Source organism: Heterocephalus glaber, unplaced genomic scaffold, assembly GCF_053883595.1.
Source record: "Heterocephalus glaber isolate CG9 unplaced genomic scaffold, H.glaber_assembly_v1.0 deba00000331, whole genome shotgun sequence".
Taxonomy (NCBI): Eukaryota; Metazoa; Chordata; class Mammalia; order Rodentia; family Bathyergidae; genus Heterocephalus; species Heterocephalus glaber.
The window spans coordinates 210,331-233,827 of NW_028258142.1; the positions used below are offsets into that span (position 1 = coordinate 210,331).

At 39.6% G+C, this 23,497-nt stretch overlaps 1 protein-coding gene across 3 annotated transcripts in view; it reads right to left on the bottom strand.

The window, feature by feature from the left end:
• Positions 1–574: 574 nt before the first annotated feature.
• The window catches only part of Adnp2 (ADNP homeobox 2), a 30,050-nt gene continuing 7,127 nt past the window's right edge, over positions 575–23,497 (bottom strand). For 2 of the 3 annotated variants that reach the window (XM_004861898.4, XM_004861897.4), the window contains exons 2-4: positions 21,414–21,534; positions 10,569–10,658; positions 575–4,450 (exon numbers count right to left, since the gene is read on the bottom strand). In XM_004861898.4, the coding sequence (XP_004861955.2) occupies positions 1,184–4,450; positions 10,569–10,658; positions 21,414–21,521 (3,465 nt within the window). In that variant the 5' untranslated portion in view covers positions 21,522–21,534 and the 3' untranslated portion in view covers positions 575–1,183. Of the gene's footprint in view, positions 4,451–10,568; positions 10,659–18,387; positions 18,480–21,413; positions 21,535–23,497 lie in introns of those variants that run through there. The other variant, XM_013078544.3, reaches the window with a different exon arrangement.

Below are 23,497 nucleotides of genomic sequence, written 5' to 3' on the forward strand. Positions count from 1 at the left end.
CTGGACAGGCTCCTCGTTGCATCATCTATCACCAGCAGTACAACTGAGGATCTAAACTGACTTCTACATTACTGGTTCTGGTGCTTTATTTTATATTGTATGGAAAAAATGAGGCCTGACATCCACAGAACAGTGATATAATAGAAATTCTTCAGCAATCACACATCTCATTCACTTGGACAACTAGGCCAAAGGAAAACCCATTTCCCCTGTTCTAATACGTCTACCCCTGGCAATCTCAACCATGAAGACTGAGTTCTTGTCTACTGATTTCACCTTATGCTTGAAATCTGTGTTCCTTTTCAGCTAGTGTCCACACATATGGGTAGAGATTTCATTCCTGAGTATCATAGTCCTTCCCATCAACTAGTTTATAAGCAGTTCAGGCTAGGAGAAGAGTTCTAGGTGTGTTTTCTCAATGTGTATTCTAAAGGCACTATAGATTCACTGTCTTACCTTTGAATGGAGAAATGACTTGTCACTGTATCAAAAGGGAAAGTATGATGGAAACTATTTCTGCTCCTGTAATGACTTTATTTATAAAATAACGTGATTATGAGCTGCACACCAGACCTCTGACTCAGGATATTTTTAATAAATGAAAATATCTGGTTTCCTATGAGTTACGATGTTTTTTGAAAAAGGTATCAGGACAAAACTGAAAAAGTATAAACCAAAATTATAATTTCATAAGCAAACAGCTCGCAAACAACAATCAGCAAGAGTTAATGCAGTGTGTCCTTAGGGAGCCATACACATCACAGGACTGTACTTGTATCTCTAAACATGTATGTGTCATTAGCTACTACCTGTAAAGCTAAGGAAGAGCAATACTTTAATTTTCTACTAATCAAGTATTCTCAAACAAGCTGAAATTTCCTAAAATTAAAAGAACAAGTATTTGTAATTTCAGTTTTTTATCATTTGATAGTGACACTAGTGAGAAAAAAAGGCGTGCATGGAATACCAAAAGATGTAATTTACATGACAGGGGAATAACAATTACAAATCAAACTGCAAGAAACAATAAATCTGAAGAACTATTCACTGCCTTGACAGAAGTCCTTCTGAGCACCTGAAACTCCTGTAGAGCAGCATAAAGACACTGACACTGACAACTTAACACAGCGAGGGAGAACATCTTTAAAACCTCAGTTGAAAACTATCGCCTAGCACTACAGACTTACAAGTTTTCTGGTCCATACTCGAAGTTCAATCTGTGTTTAACATTTTTAAGTTCAGACATATCAAAGCCTAGAAGTACAGAGGGCTTGTGGTTTTTTATTGCTTTCATGCAAATATATCTTCTTTTTCCAAAAAATGAAGCCACATCAATTTTCCACACCCATAACAGTGAAGACAGTAGTTCTATTTCTTTTCTACTAGGATATGGTCTCTTATGGAAATAATCTCTAAGAAACTGCTTTTTATCCTCATATGAACGGCCTTCATATTTTTTAGGATCTAATACTAAAACCTGGAGTGCATCATCATTAACCAGCAGTCCCTCTGTCCTACTTTCATTCCTTTGTCTCTTCAAAGGCACAGCACTTGTCCCTTTCTCCAGACCTGGGGCTGCCTCCGAATTTACAACAAGTGGTGATTCCTCCCCACCCCTTTGGTCTTCTGTCCCCAAATGGCCATCTGGCAGCTTTCTCTTTATAGGAAAGGTAGAATCAGGAATCACTTCCCCATTGACTAATACCAAATCGCTGCTCTCAATAAAACCTGGCTGGACTTGCAGGTCTGAGCTGCTATCCTTGGGAGCACTTCTACAACGCAGCAAATGAACAGCAATGGCGGCCAGGGTCATGTTTCCAGTGTAGACCCCACAGCAGTGGATGCACTTGAAGGCTGGAGACCTGAGCATTGTGTGGACTGTCGGCATGACATGGTGCCTCTCCTTCAGGTGTAGCTCATAGGCATCAGCTGTCACGAAGGTGCCAAAACAGAAAGGGCAGGTCAGCTTCTGTTTGCTGGGATTGTTGGATACGCTCTCTGGCTGAGGCCTCACCTTAATATACACAGGCACCAATGACTTGGAGTGGATCCCAGCAAGGATGGCCAGGTAAACCTCACGCTCCCCAAGCTTCTCCCTTGGCAATATAGTGACAAAATCAAGATGGGGGAACAGCAGGTTGCCATTAGCATCAAGGTCCAACTGGAAACCCCTGTTACTATAATCCATAGGCAGCCTCTTTTTCCCAAGGTGCTTAGCTCTGCTGTGCTCCAAGAGACCCCGAATGTCATGGAAAGTACATGGACAGAACAAGCACCCCAAGCCATGCATGAGCAAGTGGTGCATCAGCTCTTCCTCTGAGACCAAGCACTTGCAGGAGAGGCAGCGGACAGTTTTCTCCCTCATCCACTTCAGAAAAGGTGCACAGGCTGCCAGCTTTTCAGGTTCAAGTTTCTCACTGGACTTCGACTCACTGTGCTTGTGAGCCACTTCCATGTGAACCTGATAGACGTTGGAGGGGAAGAGTTCATTGCAAACCCGGCAGAGCTTGGACTCACTATTCTTGTGAGCCACTTCCATATGAACCTGGTAGACATTAGATGGGAAGAGCTCATTGCAAACACGGCAGGTTTTCCACTGCTTGGCCTGTTTGAGCACCTGATTTGTGTCCACCACAGGTGAGGTGGCCTGAACAAACACACTCTGGGCAGCACTCACTAGCACCTGTGGGGAGGGCAGGCTGGGCAGAGAACTAGCCATCTGCCCACCTGCACCGGATGGCAGGAGCTGGACAGGCACCTGGGGTGGGGTGACAGTTGCAACACCACCAACAGGGGGTACAGGCAAGGTCACAGACACAGGAGCTAGTGTGTAGGTGGGGATCCCATTCACCTGTTTCCCAGTAGGGATGAGTTGCCTGAGAATAGAGCCTGACGTGAGGAAGGCGGTGTTCTGTGACGTTCCTGCTCTTACCGGCTGACTCACAGGCAGGATGCTGGTGCTGACAGAATGACTGAGTTGTAACACACCAGGCCTCACTGGTGGGCCTACAGGAAGGACTCCTGATGCAACAGGCTGGCTGAGCTGCAGAACACCAGAATTCACACCCTGGTTCACAGGGACGACTCCTGAGGGCATTGTCTGGTTAGGAGAAAGCAGTCCAGATGGGACCACCTGGTTTGCAGGGAGAACCCTTAAGGGCACTGTCTGGCCAGGCGGGAGAACTCGAGAGGGGGCCGTCTGACCAACAGGGAGAACCCCTGACTGGACTACCTGGCCAGCTGGGAGGACCCCAGAAGTTGCTGTCTGTCCAGGAATAACCCCAGCAGGGGTTATCTGGCCTGCAGGGAGGACCCCTGATGGGGCCGCCCGACCCACAGAAATCACACTTGGTGAGACAGCCTGCAGAACCCCAGGGGTGACAGAGGGACTGGCAGGCAGGATACCAGGCCTAACAGGTCGGCTTATGGGCCCCCCAGGCTGGGTAAGGGGTAACACTCCAGGCCGGACAGCTTGATTCATGGGGAGGACACTTGTTCCAACAGACTTATTTGTAGGCCCACCTGGCTGACTCAGGGGCAGCACAGTAGGATTCACAGGCTGATTAAGTGGGAGCCTGTGAGAGAGAAAGACAGGCTGAGGAGCTGAGGGCTGCAGGGTGAGGCTGCTCTGGCACACAGGCAAAGGACTGGAGACTAGAGCCACATGTGACTGGGCAACAGCAGATGAAGAATGGGTAAGGGTCCCGGACGTGCCTGGCACCACTGGCTGTACCACAGATGAGCTCTGACTGTTCTGTGGCAAAGCAAGATGAAAGCAAGGAGGAGGGGTTGCAATGCCCGCAGCACTGGTGTTTGGAGGTATGGCCAATCGGGCCACTGGTTTTGGAGCAATATGCATTTGTTTCAAAAGTCCGGTTCTCTTAATGTGTTCTGAAATCACAGACCTAAGCTTATTCTCCAAGTCCCTGTGCACATCTGATGTCAAGATATGATACATTAAAGCGTCCTGGCTGCTGGCATTGGCGTTGCATTTTTTACAGTAATATCTGTCAGATGTGGGCACCTTGTCCACAGGAAGCACATCATTGGCTTTCAGCTGCTCCCCCATTTCCTCAGTTCGCAGCCCAAAGTAGGAGTTAATTAAGTAGTGGAAATGGGCCACCAGCACATGCTTCTTCATGCTATAGTACAAAGTATTTGAAAAGTTACATTTCAAACATGTGAAACTGATCACATCACTCCTAGAAGATTTAGTCTCACCTAAAATATTCACTGTGTAGTTCTGGACTTTCCGAACAGGGGCGTGGAACATTCTGAAGTGCTTTCCCACCACCTTGGGCTGTGAGGCAAATGCACAGTTGGGACAGGGGATCACCAGCTCCTGGTCAGCTTCATCTTCATGATAACGATGTAAATGATTTTTGAGTGAAGTAAGCACTTTTGTTGAGTATTTGCAGAGACTACAACAGTATGGCTTTGTTCGGTATCTCTGTCAAAAAAAAAGAAAGTCTTAGAGTAAGAAAGCTACCAAGGTATCTTCCTGCAGTGTATGTGTGCCATGCTCTTCCTTCCTCTTGTGTGCTATACTCTGACTCTTATCACCCTTTAAGGAGCAGTGTTTTTCCAAGCCAGCACTTAAGAGGCATTTTCTGCAAAGGGACAGACAATGATGCTTTAGGCTTTTTATGGGGCTTTGCATGCAGTATCTATAGCAACTACCTAGCCTTTGCACTGCCACTGTGGTGGGTACACAAGGACCTGTGAATAACAGACAGTATCTGGGCATAACTGTGGTCCAACAAAAGTTTATTTAAGGATAATGACTCCAATTTCACATAATTTTTACATATTGCAAAAAGTATTCTTTTTGTCTTTATTTAAACATTTAAATACCAACTTTCTTAGATTATTGGCCATAAAAACTCAGAATCTGGCCCAAAACTCCATTTTCTGATCCCTGTCAAGCTATACTCTAAAACCACAAATCTTAGCCCTTAGCCCTATCTTTGAATTAACTGCATCCCCTAAAATAAACTTACATATTTAACTTTCTGCAAGAGAAAGTGACTCCCCACACACACACTTTCTCTCATTTTTCTCAGTGCAAAAGTCATTTTAAACCCAAACTGTGAAACTCAGAATTCATCTACAACTGACCTAGCTTTCAAATTGTTAGATTCTTCATTACTGTTTTTTAACTTCTCCATTACTAGAAACAGGAAGAGGCAAAGAGATGATGCTTGGTGTATGCAAGTGCCCAATAAACTGATAAACAGTTTAAAAAAAAAAAGGTAGCCGTGCCTAAATACACATTATGAAAAGTCCTGAAATAAGGACAGGCCCACTGACATGGCACTGACCATATGGAATTATTACTTAATGAACTTTGGGGCATTCAACAAGCTCAGGGACTAAAAACAGACATTGACACAACAGCCTACCACATGTGAACCACAAGACACCTACTCTCATTGCACAAACAAGGATGCCAAGACCTAGACAGACTAGATACACTTCACTGGATGACCATAGTGGGCCGTGGCATGCAGCAACCTATGGTTGATTTCAATCCTCTCTACAAAGTTGTAGATACACACACACACACACACACACACACACACACACACACGCACACGCCTACTCTTCAAGATGTGGTTACCCTCTCCTACTCATGCAGTTTTCCCTCGAGTCAAGATCAGAAAATTTATCCACACATTTAGCACCATGTAACTGTTTTCTCAGGACTGGCCAAAACCCAGGTTCTAGAATTTCTGTTAGGATCTCGTGCAAGGTCACAACCACACACACTAGCCCCAGCTCCCCTCAAGAGAATTCATTTCAATAATTCTAAGAGACATACTTTTTCATATTTTAACATATCTAAAATCTAGATGTATTTTAGAACTGTAGAACTGATGGCTTGTGGTACAATGCTGTTTAAGTATTATTCTAGTTTTATTGATGGCTCATTAAAAATAGTTCATCTTCAACTCAATGAAATACAGTATTAAAACTTGTTGGGGGCCAAGGATTTAGCTCAATGGTTTCGTCGCCTGCTGCACAAGCACAAGGAACCAAGTTCGATCCCAGGTACCAAAAAAAAAAAAAAAACAACTTGTGGGGCCAGGGATTTAGCTCAGTGGCACCACACCTGCCTCACAAGTGCAAGGTCCTGAGTTCAATCTCCAGTACCAAAGAAAATTTGTATATGCAACAAAAATGACACTCAGAAGAACCAGTGGAAGTTCGTAACAAGTGCACACTAATTATCTGCTAGTATTGAATCAACGTCTGGGGGAGGCAAATTTTCTAAAATGTGATACTATAGAGATTATCTACAAAAACAAAGATAATAAAACTGGACAAGAGTGTCCACTCCTTAGAAAGACTACTAGAAGCTGGAAAAAAACAAGTCACAGGCTGAGGTGATACCTGCAAACCACCTAACATAGAACGGGTACCCAAAACACATTTGGACTAGTTCAAATCCCAACAGGAAAACAAATGGTCCAACTTTTTCTTTTTTAAAATAGGCAAAAGAATTGAGCACTTTAGGTATCTGGATGCCAAAAAGACACATGAGAAGCAGTTCAACATCTTTAGTTACTAGCAAAATGAAAACTAAAACCAAAGCAATGCTACACATCTATGAAAATGGGAAACAGATAAAGTCAATAAACACAATGATGGTGGGGATAGCAAAACCATGCAGCCACTTTGAAGAACTCTGATATGAAAAGCATGTAAGAGGTGAGGATATAGCTCAGGGGTAAAGTACTTGCCTAGCAATACCCTGGGGGTTTAATCTCTAGTAACACACACACACACACACACACACACACACACACACACACACATGCAGAGAGTTACTATATACTGAATATTATAGGACATTTTAGGAATTCTGATGAGAAAAATCAATGAGGCATGAAATGCATGACATTAAAGATCTTCAAACAGGCAATCCTTGTTTAATGATTGAGTTCCATTCCTGAGACTAAGTCGTTAAATGAATTGGTCATTAGATGAGGAACTATATATACAGTATATACATTACAATATTCAGAACAAAGAAATGGTCAAAGAAAATTCCAACTTGATGACTTTGCTTTTATTTGTATAACTCTTACATGTAGTACTATAAGGTATAACAACATAAAACTATAGTACTGTATTATACAGTACAATCAGCTAAAGTTACAGTACTCTATGAACAAGTTTACTGTACAAAAATAAGACACTGAGGCTATATAAGCAAGATGTACAGAACAGCATTTAAAAAAAAAAAAAGATATTCAAGCTAACATTTTTGTCACTGAATCCTTCAAAGTCCTGTCGGTATCATCATCAGAATTATGATCAGAAGTAAAAGGCCCAGTTAAGGGAGATGACAAGGTAGAAATGGAAAAACTAAGTAGGGGTCCTGGGTATAGCTTTCAAGAATAATCCCACTGGGCATGGTGGCACATCCCTGTGATCCCAGCACTTGGAAGGCTGAGGCAGAAGGATCGTTGTGAGTTCAAGGTCAGCCTGGGCTACATAGTAAAATCCTGTCTCAAAAAACCAAAAAATAAAAAAAAAGAAGAATCCCATTTGTGTAATCTGCTTTGTCATTTTCCTTTTTGCTTCATAAACTTCATGATAGCATTGTAAAAGTTCACTCATTGGCTGTTCCACTTTCATGAACCATTCAACATTTGGATCTATACCTATACCCTCTAGTTCTAACATAGTTGCATTCACTTTTGAGAACACATCCACTAATCCCTTTGCAGTGAACTTCTTCAATTCTTCCCTCTTTCTCCTCCTCCTCCCCTTCTAAGTCTTGCTATGCTTCTAACTCTATTAAATCTTCTATACCTACCTCTCCCTTAGCATATTCTACTAATTCCTCAATATCTTGCCCTTCAACCTCCAAATTAAACATGTTAGCAAGTTCCACAGTTGTTTCATTTATGACACTGACATGTTCATCTTTGTCAAATGCTCCAAGTCATGCACAAAACGTTTTGGGCATTTTTTCCATATTTCTTGCATATACTTTTCTGTCACTCCTTCCCAAGATGATTCAATGTTCTTTTTTTTGGTACCGGGCATCGAACTTGAGACCCTGCGCTTGCGAGCCAGGCGGTGGAACCACTGAGTTAAACCCCCGGCCCTTCAATGTTTTTAATGTAGTCTAAAATGGTATATGATTTCCAGAAATCACCAAGGGTTACTTCACTGTTTTCTGTTGCTGCTACAGCTTTGCAAAAAGTTGTGCACAAATACTACACTTTGAATGTTAACTACAGCCCCCTCATTCATGAACTGTAGGATAGCAGTTGTGTTTTTAGGCAGACACAACTACTTTTACCTCTGTCTGGGTATATTACAATCATCGAGATGCGGGGGGTATCCTGGAGCACTATCAAGCAGGAAGATAATTTTAAAAGGAAGACCCAGGCCGGGGATTTAGCTCAGTGGTTCCGGCACCTGCCTCGCAAGCACAAGGACCCGAGTTCGATCCCTGGTACCAAAAAAAAAAAAAAAAAGGAATACCCTTTTCCAGATGGTAAAACTTCACTGAAGGTATAAAGCAGCTGATGAACCAATCTTCAAATAAGGCTACTGTCATCTATGCCTTATTGTTTGCTCCATAGTAAAGAGACAGTGCATGCTTACTAACCTGCTTCAATGTACCTGGGTTCTCAGAGTTATCACTGAGAAAGAAAGGCTTCAACTTGAACCCAGTAACATTTCCTCCCAACAACAATGTGACTCTGTCCTTGAAAGCCTTGAAGTTGAACATTGTTTTAACTTCTTTGTGTACATAGAAACTTTCTAGCATTTTCTTCCCGAAAAGTCCAGTTTTGTCCATACTAAAGATTTGTTCTGGACAGTAGCCACTTTTCTCAATGATTTTATCAAATTAGTCAAATTTTTCTGCTGCTTCTACCTCACCACTAACACTGATTAGGCAGGCTGAATTTCCAACAAACCCGCTGAAACCATCTATGACTTGTAAAATTTTCCATCAATTCTTTACCTTCATATCCCTTCAAAGTCTTGAATATACTGAATGCCTTGGTTTGAAATACTAAAAAACTCAATAGTATTCTTTTTTGTATCTAGTCATCAAATCAGATCAATTTTTCCGTGTCATGAGTGAGCCTTTTCCGTTACCTAGTAACTATGGTTTAAAACTGTTGATATTTTCGCTGCCTCTTTTATTGTCTTTATCCTCCAGGATTGTTGAAATGGTTGAATACCCCAGATTCAAGTCCTGTGCTACTGCTTTAACTTTTTTTGCCAGCTTCATAGTCGATTACGATCTTCATTTTCATGTCAAGATAACCTTCTTTTGTTCCTTGCTACTTTCTCCTGGTGAATAGACGCTTTTCCGTTTTGATGGTATCTCGTACTAAGGGGTACACAATAGTGCAATACAGAATAAGGTACCCAGATCTAACAACACTACTGCTTATAAAAAAGAAGTACTGTAATGCACATTGTCACACTACAGGTACCCACCTGGGTTGGACATCAGAAAAAACACACTGTACGGTAGTGTTGCAAATATACAGTACTGTCCATACAGTCCTGTAGGCAGTATACTCACCGAGGAATCTGTGGAGTTTTTGCACACAGAATCAAATACTGATATTCCTCATTTTAATGACCTACCTGGTTAACAACTTTTCGGACTTACAACCTGCTGCTCATACTTATGATCTGTCTTTTTTTTGTACAATTCTGTACATCTTATTCATAGAGCTTCAATGTCTTTTTTTGTATGGTACAGTTTATACAGTACTGTAATTTTTGCTGACTACTGTAGTTTTGTTATTATACATTATAGTACTGCATGGTAAAAGTCCAGCAAATAAAAGCAAAGTCATGAAGTTGGAGTTTTCTTTGACCATTTCTTTGTTCTGAATATTGTAATGTACACATTTAGTGACTAATTCATTTAACAACCTAGTCACAGGATAGTAACTCAGTCATTAAACGAGGAGTTTATGATACCGAAGTAAAAGAAGCCACCAAAGGCCTCAGTATCATTCATGTTCCTGCATCATAAGCCTGAATGGAGATCACAAGTCTGAACATCGTACCTTGGTCATTAAGTCTGAACAGTCATTAAAGAGGTAGGTCATTAAGTGAGGAATATCTATATATAAACAGACTGAGGACTGAACCCAGGGCCTTCAAATTGAGCTACATTCTCAGCCCTTTTTTAATTTTTTGTTTTGAGATGGGGTCTTGCTAAATTGCTGAAGCTGAGCTTCAATTTTCAATCCTGCCTCAGCCTCCTAGAGTGCTGGAATCACAGGCTTATGCCACCACACCCAGAAGCATTATTTTTTACTCAAAACAGTTATTAAATCAAAAGTTCAGTGGCTTTTTAGAATGAAGAAGAAACAGTAGTTTCACTGTATCACTAGACCAACTCTGTATTCAGAGAACTCTGAAAGCATTAATAATCCTGGATGATCAAACATTAAGTTATGTTTTTCTCTTACCTCCAGGAATGGTTACTTCATGCCTCTTTTCCACTCATTCACCATCAATAACTGTGATGATGTTCCTCACCCCTAATGAAAATCAAATAGAAAGATACATACCACTTTCTTTCCAGAAGGTTCCCAGAGAGAAACATCTCCCCACGATGTGTTATAAAAGTACTTCTCTCCTGGATCAAAGCCTTTAAGGTCCTTTTAAAAACAGAGGGGAAAAATCAATATACAAATTTAGAACATAAATATTTATTAGAACCTAATGAGATTGACACATAAGAAATCTACATGGACAAAGACATGAAAGTAAAAACATTAGCAAATTTTGACAGAGTGAGTACCCACGAGAGTGTAAGAGCTGAGGAAAAGTTGAAATGACCCAAGTTAAAATTACAGTTTCATAAGAAATAACCAGGTGAAACTTCAAACAAGAAATTATCTACATTTTTGTATATGCAAACTAAGCCCAAATATAGGTAAGGATTCTCAAAACTCAGGTAGCTTTGTGAGTACACACACAGAAACAGCAAAGTGCCTCAAAGTACAAGAGATTTTGAAGCCAGACATGGTGGCACACGCCTGTAATCCCAGCACTTGGGAGGCTGAGGCTGCCCCAAATTTGAGAACAGCCTGGGCTACACAGTGAGTTCAAGACCAGCCTAGACTATACAGCAAGACCCTATCTTAATAAAAAAAAAAAAAACCAAAGAACTTTACAAAAAATTTTATCCTAAACAGTCTGTTTAAAACTGTACCATGGGGGCTGGGGATTTAGCTCAGTGGTTTCACTGCCTGCCTCGAAAGTGCAAGGTCCCGAGTTCAATCCCTGGTAGCCAAAAAAAAACAAACTGTACCTTGCCACTATTTATTTAGTCCATTTGTCTTTAAAAATGAAAGTGTATTTTTATCTTACACTATACCTTTCACAGCAGGATCAACCAAAATCTAGAACATACAGAAGGTTTGATGCTCAGAACAGTCATTTTCCACTCAAAAAGTTACTTCCTCCAAGAAAAAAGACAGAACACATTGTGAGGGAGCTGGGCATAGCGGCATACGCTCATAATCCCAGCAACTCAGGGGGCTGAGGCAGAGGGATCTCAAGTTTGAAGCCAGCCTGGGGCAGACCCTGTCTCAAAATTTAAAATTTAAAGGACTGGGTGGGGATGTAGCTCAGTAGTAAAGAACTTGTCTAGCATGACAGAGGCCCTAGGTTTGATCCTTAGCACAGCCAGAAAAAAAAGAGAAAGGGGTAAGGGAAACCTATCAGTAGCTGTGAAAAAAATGAGCTCAAAAAGGTTGTTTGGGAAACACTGTGTGAAAAAGCCTCCAAGGAATAGGGCAGAATGCTGGAGAGGGGAAAGAGGCACATGAACCAAGAAGACTGGAAAGGTGGGGAAGGGGGGAGCAGGGACCCCATCTAATTGCAGCTGACAGGGCACCAAACGGTGGGGGGAAGGGGTTGGAAGAGATGAAGGAAGGCAAAATATATTCCTCATCTTTTTGTCCTCTACAATAACTTAAGCCTCAAATGCTCAATGCTAGACTCTGGGGACCCAACCTCAGTAAGACAGATTTCAACCTCAGTTTCACAATTAAGAAAGATAATTTAGGAGAAAAAATTTACAAGCAAATACTGGCTTCCATTAGTGGTAAGTGCTATGAAAAGTTATGTCAGAAAGTGTAGCAGCATAAAGTGTAGAGCTGGAGCCCAGCTGGTCTACCGGGTGTGGCCGGCCAGTAAGACAAGGGAGGGAGGGCAGAGTAAAAGAGGGCAGGGGAGGGGAGGGGAGGGGAGGGCAGGGCAAGGGAGGGGAGGGGAGGGGAGGGGAGGGGAGGGCAGGGCAGGGCAGGGCAGGGAGGTCCCATGAGAGTGTGCAGCAGAGCATACCAGTACCACGGAGTTTCAAATAAAAGTGTTTCAAAGAGTGAACATCAGTCACTAAAGGAGAAGTTATGTGGGAACCAACTTTACATGTCTCTCTAGAAGTCACACTTTGTTCAGGTGGCTTATGATACTTTTTTTGGGGGGGGGAGTTGGAAAAAAAAATCTACTTTGCCTTCTACGTGTCCCAAAATGTATGGAAAGCACAGATGTACAACACACTTTGCAAAAGCTTCTTATCTTTGTGGCATACTTCATTAATATAAAACTGCTGGGCAGGAGATTTAGCTCAGTGGCAACGTGCCTACCTTGCAAGTGCAAGGTCCTGAGTTCAATCCGCAGTACAGCAAAACAAAACAAAACAAAACAAAACAGAAAAACTGCAAACTATGTCAAGAAGTGGGCACAATGAAGGGACAAGTCATGACCTTTAAAGTACACACAATCCCATGAAGGAGTACCAGACAGCCTATGGCACTAATGTGAGAACCTGGGAAAGGTACAAACACGACAGACAGATGCTCACTCTTGGGCCACAGGTCATGATAAAAGCACCAGGAAGTCTGGGAGTTAGCTCAGTGGTTCCACCGCCAGCCCCGCAAGCACAAGGACCTGAGTTGGATCCCCGGTACCAAAAAAAAAAGCAGGGGAAGGGAGTCAGCAACAGGAAAATAAAGCAATGACAGGAATAGTTCATACAATAAGTAATAACTCTCAATGTGAATGGTCTCAATTCCCCTATCAACGCCACAGACTGGCAGAATGGACAAAGAAAGAAAAGCCAATGATATATGCTATATACAAGAAACCCATTTAATCCAAAAAGAAATTCACAGGGGAAAAAAAAAGAATGAAAAACAATATTCCATGCAATACGAACCCAGAAAAAGGAGTAGCTATCCTAATTTCAGACAAAGTAGACTTCAAGCCAAAACTGATCAGAAGAGACAAAGAAGGTCACTACATATTGGTTAAAGTAATAATCCAACAGGAAGAAATAACAATTATAAACACCAGTGCACCCAACTTCATAAAACAAACACTAATGTACATAAAGGATAAGATAATAAACACCAACACAATTATAGGAGGGACCTCAATACCCTACTGTTACAAATAGACCAACTACACAAAAAATCAACAAGGAAATACTGGAGTTGAACCAAATCTTGGAGTAAATGTACTTAATAGATATCTACATAGTGTTTCACCCAACACCACCAGAATACACATTAATGAATTAAAACAGAAACAATCTGCTGGAAGATAAAATAGGTAAAACTCTTGAAAAATATGCACAGGCAAAGACTTTCTGAATTCCAAACTGCACAAGAGATAACAACAAGAATCAACAAAGGGGGTCATAAAATTAAAAAGCTTCTACAAAGCAAAGAAAATGACCAACAGAATGAATCAGACAACCCACAGAATATGAAAACAATTTGCCAGCTATTCCTCAAACTGGGGCCTAATATCTAGAATATGTAAAGGACTCAAAAAAATTAGACCCTCTCCCAAAATAAAAGACCCAATCAAAAAGGGCAACTGAAATGAACAGATAATTCTCAGAATAAGAAGTACATATGGTCAATAAATACATGAAAAAATGTTCAGTATCTCTGGCCATTAAAGAAGTGTGAATTAAAACAACACTGAGATTCCATCTTACTCCAGAAATAATGGCTACCATCAAGAACTCAACTAATAACAAATGCTGGAAAGGCTCCAGGGAAAAAAGAATCCTTCTATATTGTCAGTAGGAATGTAAACTAGCACAACTATTACAGAAATCAGTATACAAACTACTCAAAAAATTAAAACCCATGTTTATAGAAGCACAATTCATAATAGCTACATCTTAGAAGTGGTCAATATGTCCACTGATGAATGGATAAAGAAAATATGGTATTTAGGGCCGGGGATTTAGCTCAGTGGTTTCACCACCTGCTGTGCAAGCACAAGAACCCGAGTTCGATCCCTGATACCAAAAAAAAAAAAGAAAAAGAAAATGGTATTTAAACACAATGGAGTACTACTCTGCCATAAAGAAGGATAGGTTTGGGTTATTTGGAGAACAATGGATACACCTTGAGACCATAATGTTAAGTGAAATAAATTAGACACACAAGTTTAAGTATCATTTGATTTCTCTTTTATGAGAAACCTAAAATATAAATAAAGAGCAAAATAAAAGAGATACTAGGAAATAGGGACATAAATCTTTTGCAAATCAAAACGGGACCAAGAGACAAAAGCAGTGAAAGGGGGATGGGTTAAAAAAATTCAAATGTGTCATGCACATGTATGAACTTCTCATAAGTAATATATATATAATCATTGTGTATTACAACATGTACTACTAAAAAATAAAAATTGAAAAAAATAAAAAATAAAAGTATATCATTAATAATAAAATACTTTAAACATTTTTAAAATGTGTTTTCCTCTTGGGATTCTTCTGAAGTTGAGGCAAGGGAAGAGTCTGCTTCTTTGGTTTTTATCTTAAAGTTTGAGTTTTGAGATGGTCTCTTATCATGTTTTCTCATTATTTAATAAGCTGAAATATTTTTAAAACCCATCATAGAATATATAATCAAATATTTATTTTACATTTTAAAAATTTACCCCCGCCAAAATCTGTCATTAAATAGATCTTTTTATACTTAAAAAAAGATAAACCCAATTTAAAAACAAGCGAAACATTTGAATATATATTTCTTCAAAGATATATAAATGGCCAGAAGGCACATGAAAAAATGCTATGTATCACCTGTCTTTAAGAATATACAATTCAAAATCACTATCAGATACCACTTCACACCTGCACGGATAACAAAAAGGAAGGGGAAAAGAGAAAAAAAGGAAAAGAAGACAGTTAAAAAGAAAGAAGGGAGGAAGCTTAAGAATGGAAATAAATAACAAGGGTTGAGTATGATATGGATAAACTGGAATTCTTGCACATCGCTGACAGGAATGTAAAATGGTACACCTTCACACAGAAAAGTACAGCTGTTCCTAAAAAAAAAGCTAAACAGGATTACTGTCTGAGCCAACATTCTACTCCTAAGTATACACTCTAAATAACTGAAAACAGAGACTTAAAAAAATATCTGAACACAAAAGTACACAGCCAAAAGGAAGAATTAATCCAAATGCCCAACAACAGTTGAAATGGTATCATGATGTGGTATAATCAGACAATGGAGCATTATTGAGCCATAACAAAGGTTTTGATACTTAACTACACCATAGATGAAGCTTAAAAACATTATGCTAAGTGATAGAAGCCAGACACAAAAGGATCAATATATTATGATTCTACTTTATACAGAGTATCGCTGGTAGGCAAATCCTGAGACAGGTATATCAGAAGTTACCTAGAACTAGGCCGGCAGGGAGATGGGAACTTAGTGCTTAATGGTTACAGTTTCTACTTGAGATAACAATAACTTGTAGAAATAGACAATGGTGATGGCTCTAAAACACTGTGAATATAATTAATGCTACTAAATTTTAAACTTAAAATGGCTAAAATAAAAGCCAGGTGCAGTGGTGCATGTCCGTAGTCCCAGATATTCAGGAAGCTGAGGCAAGAGGAACACTTAAGCCTAGGAGCTTGAGGCCAGCTTAGGCAACATAGCAAGAGCCCATCTCAAAAGACAGAGAGAGGGAAGGCAGGAGGTAGGTTGGTTCGTTAAAATGGCAAATTTTGTTATATATTGTATTTGGCTTCATTGGCAAGGGACCAATGCTGACACCCAGGGCTTATAATGTAAATGCTGGGGTTAATGCTCGCTCAGTCATTACCATCTTGAAATTCTGAATAAATTTAGCTCTCCATTTCTAGCTCATGTAAGTGGAGTCTGATGGAGCATGGGGCGTGTGCCACAAGCTTGGACCCTCAGCATGCATGGTCCCTCATCCAACCTTCCCAGACACCATTCTGATTCTGCTCTCTCCCTCTCCCTATCCCTCTCAGTTTCCCCTCTAGTCCTTACCCTGCCACCAACCCCTTACTTTCATTTTCCACCCAGGATAGTGACCAAGTTGACAGCAGGTCAGATTCCACACTGCCCTATGTACTAATCTGGCTCAGATAGGGGGATGGACAGATAAATAAACAGGTGACAACCCAAAGGTGGGACAAGGTGGCAACCATCCCTGTCCTGCGTTGGCAGCACGGTGTGTTGGCTGACAACTCAAAAGGGGCCTCAGGCCCACCCCAGATCTAGGTACCAAGTGCCATGGAAGCTAATCAATGCCCAACATGTTCATTTTGCATAGTTCCCTACAAACTGTGCAGGCAGCCAGCCTTAGTTTTAACTGTTTAAATAATTTTTGTTAGCTGGTTTGTTTTGGTGGTATTGGATATGAAACCCAGAGCACTGAGCTACATCTCCAGGCCTTTTTATTTTTTTTTACTTTGAGATAAGAGTCTTGCTAACTTACTAAACTGGCCTCAAACTTGCTGGTATTATAGGTCTGTGCCACCATACCCAGCTGTTAATTTTAACTTCATGAGATTCTATACTATAGCAAGGTTTAGATCTACTTTAAGGCTCACTTCTCAGCCAGCTGTTGACAAGAACCCCAGAGCCTCCTATCTAAAGTTTAATTCTTGCTATGAGAGTGTAGTCACATATGCTGTGGAAATCGGATGAGAAGGCAGAGTAACATCTCACTGTAAAATCTGAAATGCAGAGTCACTTTAAGGGCAATGAATAAGTACTCTCTTATTTCAGAAGGTCTCAGCAACTTTTCTGTAAGTTCCCCATGGTACAAGCCAGTCAGTAAACTGCTAAGGTACATTAAGGACACATAAGTTAGACCTGATAAAAGTTCATAATACAAGGTTCTGAGAGAAGGAAAAGAAAAAGCAAGTACAACTGTCTTCTTACACAGTAAACCCCGTTTACTAAAAAAAAAACGTAAATATATCCTATTTTTAAAAAATCTATAGATACATCACATGTTAATAATGGGTATTCTGAAGTAATGGTTTATTAAGTTTATTTTCACGTTTGTGTCTGTTTTCTCACTTATAATGCAGTTTTACAATGCTTAAATTTTCAAAAGTTTTCATGAGGCAAAACTACAAATTAGTAAAAGTATGCCCCCCAAAATGAGTCATATTTAACCCAATAGTTAATGTCTTTAAGGGACTGAAATTTCTCAATTTTCCCCCCTGAAGTGTGTCAGTACTTCTGTCAGTGAACCGCCTGAACATACTCAGATGAATGAGCAGCCTCAGGGTTACAAAGGATCTAATGTTAACAAGTATGTTCAGTTCCAGTCAAGTCAAAAACTGAGCACTTGAGAATGAAAAACTCTTACTGACATATTACCTAAAACTGATATTTTATATAAAACAAGGGCTAGGTGTGTAGCATAGTGGCATGCTTGCCTAGCATGACTGGGGCCCTGGGTTGAATCATTAGCACTACAAAAGGGGACTGAGGGGATGAAACCAATCACAGAATAGAATTCTACTTTTAACAACTGATTCACATTAAATGAAGGCTAAAGAAGCATGACAAGCAAATCCAATACCTAACTCTAGACTGAATCCCTTATTAAAGGGGAATACAATGCTGGTCGTGATGAGATAAAAATATGCTATTGGTGGTATATTCATGTAAGCTGATAAACTGTAGCTTTAAAAAAACTATACATACCCTTAGAAAATATACACTACTGGGCTGGGGATTTAGTTCAGTGGTGCCACTGCCTGTCTCATAAGCAGAAGGACCTGAGTTCGATCCCTGGTACCAAAATACATATATACATACACACACACACACACATACACACACTGTTATTTAGGTAAAAAAAACCATAAGGTATACAACTTACTTTGTAATAAACACACACAGAGTTCACAGCAAGGGGAAATATCAAAGCAAACAGGATAACACAGTCACAGCCATGAATCTGGGTAAAGAGTAATGAATGTCCTTCATACTGTTTTTATTCTTGAAACTTTTCTGTAAATTTCAGTTATAACTTCCAAACAGAGCATTTCAAACAACTGAAGTCACTCACCCTGGTCTGACAGATGTTAATCAACCAGGTCATGGCTCTAAATTCGTATTCCTGGAACAACCTCTCCAATTTTTCCCACTGGAGAATACCACCTATTTACAAAACAGACTTTAAACATAAATGTTCATCTCTCAACTCCTCCAGAAGTGCCACAGCAGCTTTCCCACTAAACGTGATCTTTCAGCCTCCTCTGCAATGACTGTCCCACATTTGTCTCAGCTTCTGCAGACAATCATCACCCTAACAGGGACAAGAATCCAGGCATCAATTCTCCATGTTCCTTCTCTGAGATTATGAGGACACTGATGCCTTAGGGTTAATTCATTTGTCCAAGGTCACATCACTAGGTAAGGTCTAGGGTTAAAACAAAAAGCCTCTGTGTAACCCGCTAGTGATCAAAAGAATATGCTCAATCTAATTCTAGGAAGACGATACCACATCTACAGAGTCCACTTCTAGATCATCCCCTACTGAGGCAAGCACAGTTCTAGACTCCCCTATTGAGGCAAGCACAGTTCTAGAAGCTACCTACATATCACTACTTAAAACTTCCATAGCCTATACACACCTGTGTTCTCAGATGCTCAAGTCCACGTTCTCTACATCCCTCAATCAAACTACTCTGTCCTTGATGGACTTATACCCACCCTCAACCCACTCAGCATATTTCCTATTCTCAATCTTGTCTCCAAATAATTACCCTGCTATCTTTCCACATCCATTATCTCCAAAAGTTTTCTTCTTTTTGGACTATTCCTGAACAACAGGCTCTAATCAAAACTTCCACTTTCAGGATCCCTCCTGTCTTTATACTTCCCAAGTGAAGTTTCAGTCATGCTTTGTTATTTAAAATGTTTCTCTAACTTGTGTGACCACTGTGGAAATCAGTATGGAGATACCTCAAAGAACTAGGACTGGAGGTCCCATTTGACCCAGCTATTCCCCTGCTAGGGATCTTCCCCAAAGAATTAAAAGAATCATACCACAGTGATATATGTGCACCCATGTTCACAGCAGCACAGTTTGTGATAGCTAAAACTTGGAAACAGCCCAAATGCCCATCAACTGGAGACTGGATAAAGAAGATGTGGTTTTTTTATAAAATGGAGTACTACTCAGCCATAAAGAACAAAACACTAGAGTCATTTATAGCTAAATGGATGCATATTGAGGCCATACTCTTAAGTGAAATAAATAGGACACACATGTGTAAATACCAAATAGTTTCACTAGTGTGAGAAACTGATAGTGTACACAAGGGTTAAAATGATTAAAATGAATAACTGATAATTCAAAATAGGAAAAAAGGTCCAAAGACGAAGGGGTGAAGGGAGGGGAAGGGGACAGGAAAAGAGGGAAAGGAAAAACCATGAGAAAAGAAAAAAAGTGGAAATGATGTCTATGTAAATAGGGAAGGGTGGAGGGGGTGAAGGGCGCACAGGGAATGGGCAAAAAATAAGAACCAAGATACATCATGTACAGGTACAAACACCCAATGATAAATGTAAACGAATTGTATACCTAAAATGTACCAATAAAAAAACTTAGAAAAAAAATAAAATGTTTCTCTACTTGAATTTCATTTTTATTCATTCACAGAAAAAAATATCTGTGAAGCATCCAGGTGTCAAAATCTACTCTGACTGCAAGCAAAACAGTGGATAACAAGACAATGAGGTCTTTGCCCCCCTCCCTACATTCAAACAGAGGAGGCAGATAACCAACAAATAATATCAGGTAGTATAAATGCTCTGAAAAAAGCAAAGGAAGGTACAAGAGCAAAGAGTACAAAGGAAAAGGCAGCATGTTACAATGAAGATCTCCCACTCTTCAGAAATGAATAGTATTTGGGCCAGGGATGTAGCTCAGTGGCACCACACCTGCCTCACAAGCGCAAGGTCCTGAGTTCAATCCCTGGTACCAAAAGTAAAAATAAAAAAAGAAATTAATAGTATTTATCTACCTGAGAGCAAAGATTAATAACTCTGGCCATTGATAGGAACCTTGGTAATCAGTCTTTCAATATGTAACTGCCTTTTTTTTTGGTACCAGGGATCGAACTCAGGACCTTGCGCTTACAAGGCAGGCACGGTGCCTCTGAGCTAAATCCCTGGCGCCCTAACTGCCTTTTTGTAAGTAAAAATCTAGTTAAAAGTCTAAAATCTGGGCCAGGGAACTAAGACGGTTTCACCATCTGCTGCACAAGTGCAAGGACCCGAGTTCAATCCCCGGTACCAAAAAAAAAGTCTAAAATCTGAAGATTAAGAAACTGAGCTCTTCCTAAATATTCTGAACCAAATTCCTTACCAGCTTTAAAACTTCAAAGCAAATACTGTTCCTATTTCTATAGGCACAAATAAAACACACATCAAATTATCAATGGCTTAAACACAGACACTAATGCTTATTTAACATTTTTAAACTATTTGCCAATGACATATTTTCAATGTTATATGGATGAAATTATAAGAAAAAAATCAAGTGTGTGACTGTGACTTTAATTTTCAAACTTTTGTAAGACTACATACATAAGTTTATAAATCAATAGAAAAAAAACTATCATATTACATGTGAATGGCTATTTATTGATCACTCAAGCAATACTGGGACATTAAGTTGCAGTCTTCTTTTGCAGTATAACAATAAATTCAACACACTGCCCTCAAACATCAAAAGCAAATACTGTATTTTTATAATTAATGACCATAAAAATTGTCTCCTAAAAGTAGTTTTAAAAACTTGAACAACTTAAATAGTTCATCATTAGAAGGGCATAAATAAGTGTTGAAGATGCTTTCACACAGCCATCTAAAGTATTAGCAAATTCTACTTTGTTTTTTTGGTACCAGGAATCAAACTCAGGACCTTGTGCTTGCCAGGCAGGCACTGAGCTAAATCCCCAGCCCTAGCAATTCCTATTTTGAGAAATCTTATCCATTCTTTAAAAACTTTTCAAACCTCACTCCACAAGCCCAAACTAGCATTTCTATTATCACTTTCTTAATCTGTTATTTATACCCTCTTACCTTCAGAAACTCCTGGCAGCTGTCAAGTCCAATACTCATAAGAATGCCTTTCACCCTTTTCCGCACTTTTCTGATGTTGTCAAGATTTTCCACAGGAATTTGAAACATTTTTGAAATTTTCCTTAAAAGGAAAAAAACCAAAACTTTAACATAAATATATATACGTATACAAAAATGTACTTTTTAAACAAGGCTGGAAAACAGTAGGAGTATAACTTCCAACAAAAGTGCTAGGAAAGAATAACCACATTCAAAAGAATGAAGCTGGACTCCTTCCTTACACCATACACCAAGCTCAAAGTAGGTTACACATGGAGGAGCTAAATTTTAAAAACCCTAACAAGAAAATGTAACCATAAATCTCCATGGCCTTAGATTCAGCAACAGATTCTTAGATATGACACCAAAAAGCACCAACAATAAAAGAAAAACAATAAATTATTGGACTTCATCAAAATTTAAAACTATTAAAGCATTAAGCTTCCAAAGTCACCACCACAAACGCAAAACTTCCACAAAATAGGAAAAAAGTATTTCCAAATCATATTCCTGATAAGCAACTTATATCCAGAATACATGAAGAAATTTTTAAAAATTTTTTAAAAGAACCCAATTTTTTTTCATTAAATTTATTGGTACCTTTTAGGTATACAACACAGTTACATTCATCACTGGGATCTTGTACCTTTACATGATGTATCTTGGTTCTTATTTTTTCCCCATTCCCCTGCCCTTCCTTCACCCCCTCCACCCTTCCTTATTTACAAAGACTTTGTTTCCATTATTTTCCTTTTTTCGTATTTTTTCTTTTCCCTGCTTTTCTTTACAATGGGTAAAGGATCTGAACACTTTTCCCAAGTAGATACACAAATGGCCATTAAGAACATAAAAGATGCTCAGTATCAATAAACTCAAAACCACAAGGAGATAGTGCCTCACATCTACAAGGATGACTATAATTTTTTAAAGCTGGGGAGGGGTTGACATGTACAGACAAGAATACAGAAAAACAAAAACTCATACATTGCCAGTAGTAAGGTAAATAATGCAGCCAAGCTGGAAAACCATCTGATAATCCCTCAAAAGACCAAGCATATAGGTACCATTTTAACCAGCAATTCCGTCCAAAATAAATGAAAAATGTATCCACACAAAAACTTGAGCAAGGCTGTTTAGGGCAGCATTACTCACTATACTCAAAAAAGTATGTAAACAAATGTCCATCAAGTGATCAGACAAATAAAATCTGATTATTATCCGGGCCAGGATTTAGCTCAGTGGCACTGCACCTGCCTCGCAGGTGCAAGGTCCTGAGTTCGATCACCGGTACCAAAAAAATAAAAATAAATCTGTTATTATCCATATTTTGAGCCATAAAAAGAAATGAGGCAATGGTATATGTTATTATGTGGATGACCCTTGAAAACATTCTGTTCAAAGAGGCTAGACACAAAAACCTATCTGTTGTATGATTCCATGCATATAAAGTGTACAGAACAAATACATCTACAGACAGAAAGTACACCGGTGGTTGCCTGGGACCAGAGAGAACTGGGGCGGGAAAAGGGTTTCTTTCTGAAACAGAGACAATGTTTAAAAATCAACTATAGTGACATTTGCACAAGTATGTGACTATGCTAATAGCCATTAAACTGTATGTTATAAATGGATGAATCTTATGTTATATAAATTATATCTCAGTAAAGCTATTTTTAATACAGCTACAAAGGAATAAAATAAAAATAAACCATGTGGTACTTGACCAGATTAGGAGACACTGACATGATGTGATCACTTGTAATATACAGATACAAAAATCTCCGAATGTGGTGGTGCATGCTTGTAATCCCATCATTCTGGGAGGCTGAGGCAGGAAGATGGCAAGCTCAAGCCCAACCTGGGCAACTTCGGGACTTGGCAAGACCCTATTCCAAAATAAAAAATTTTAGCATATGTGCTACCGAAGAAAGCACTAAAATAAAAAATTCTAAAAGGGCCAAGGGATGAGGATGTATGTAGCTCAGTGTGAATGCCCTGGGTTCAATTCCCAGTACTACCACCACCCCAAAAAAAGCATTGTAAGA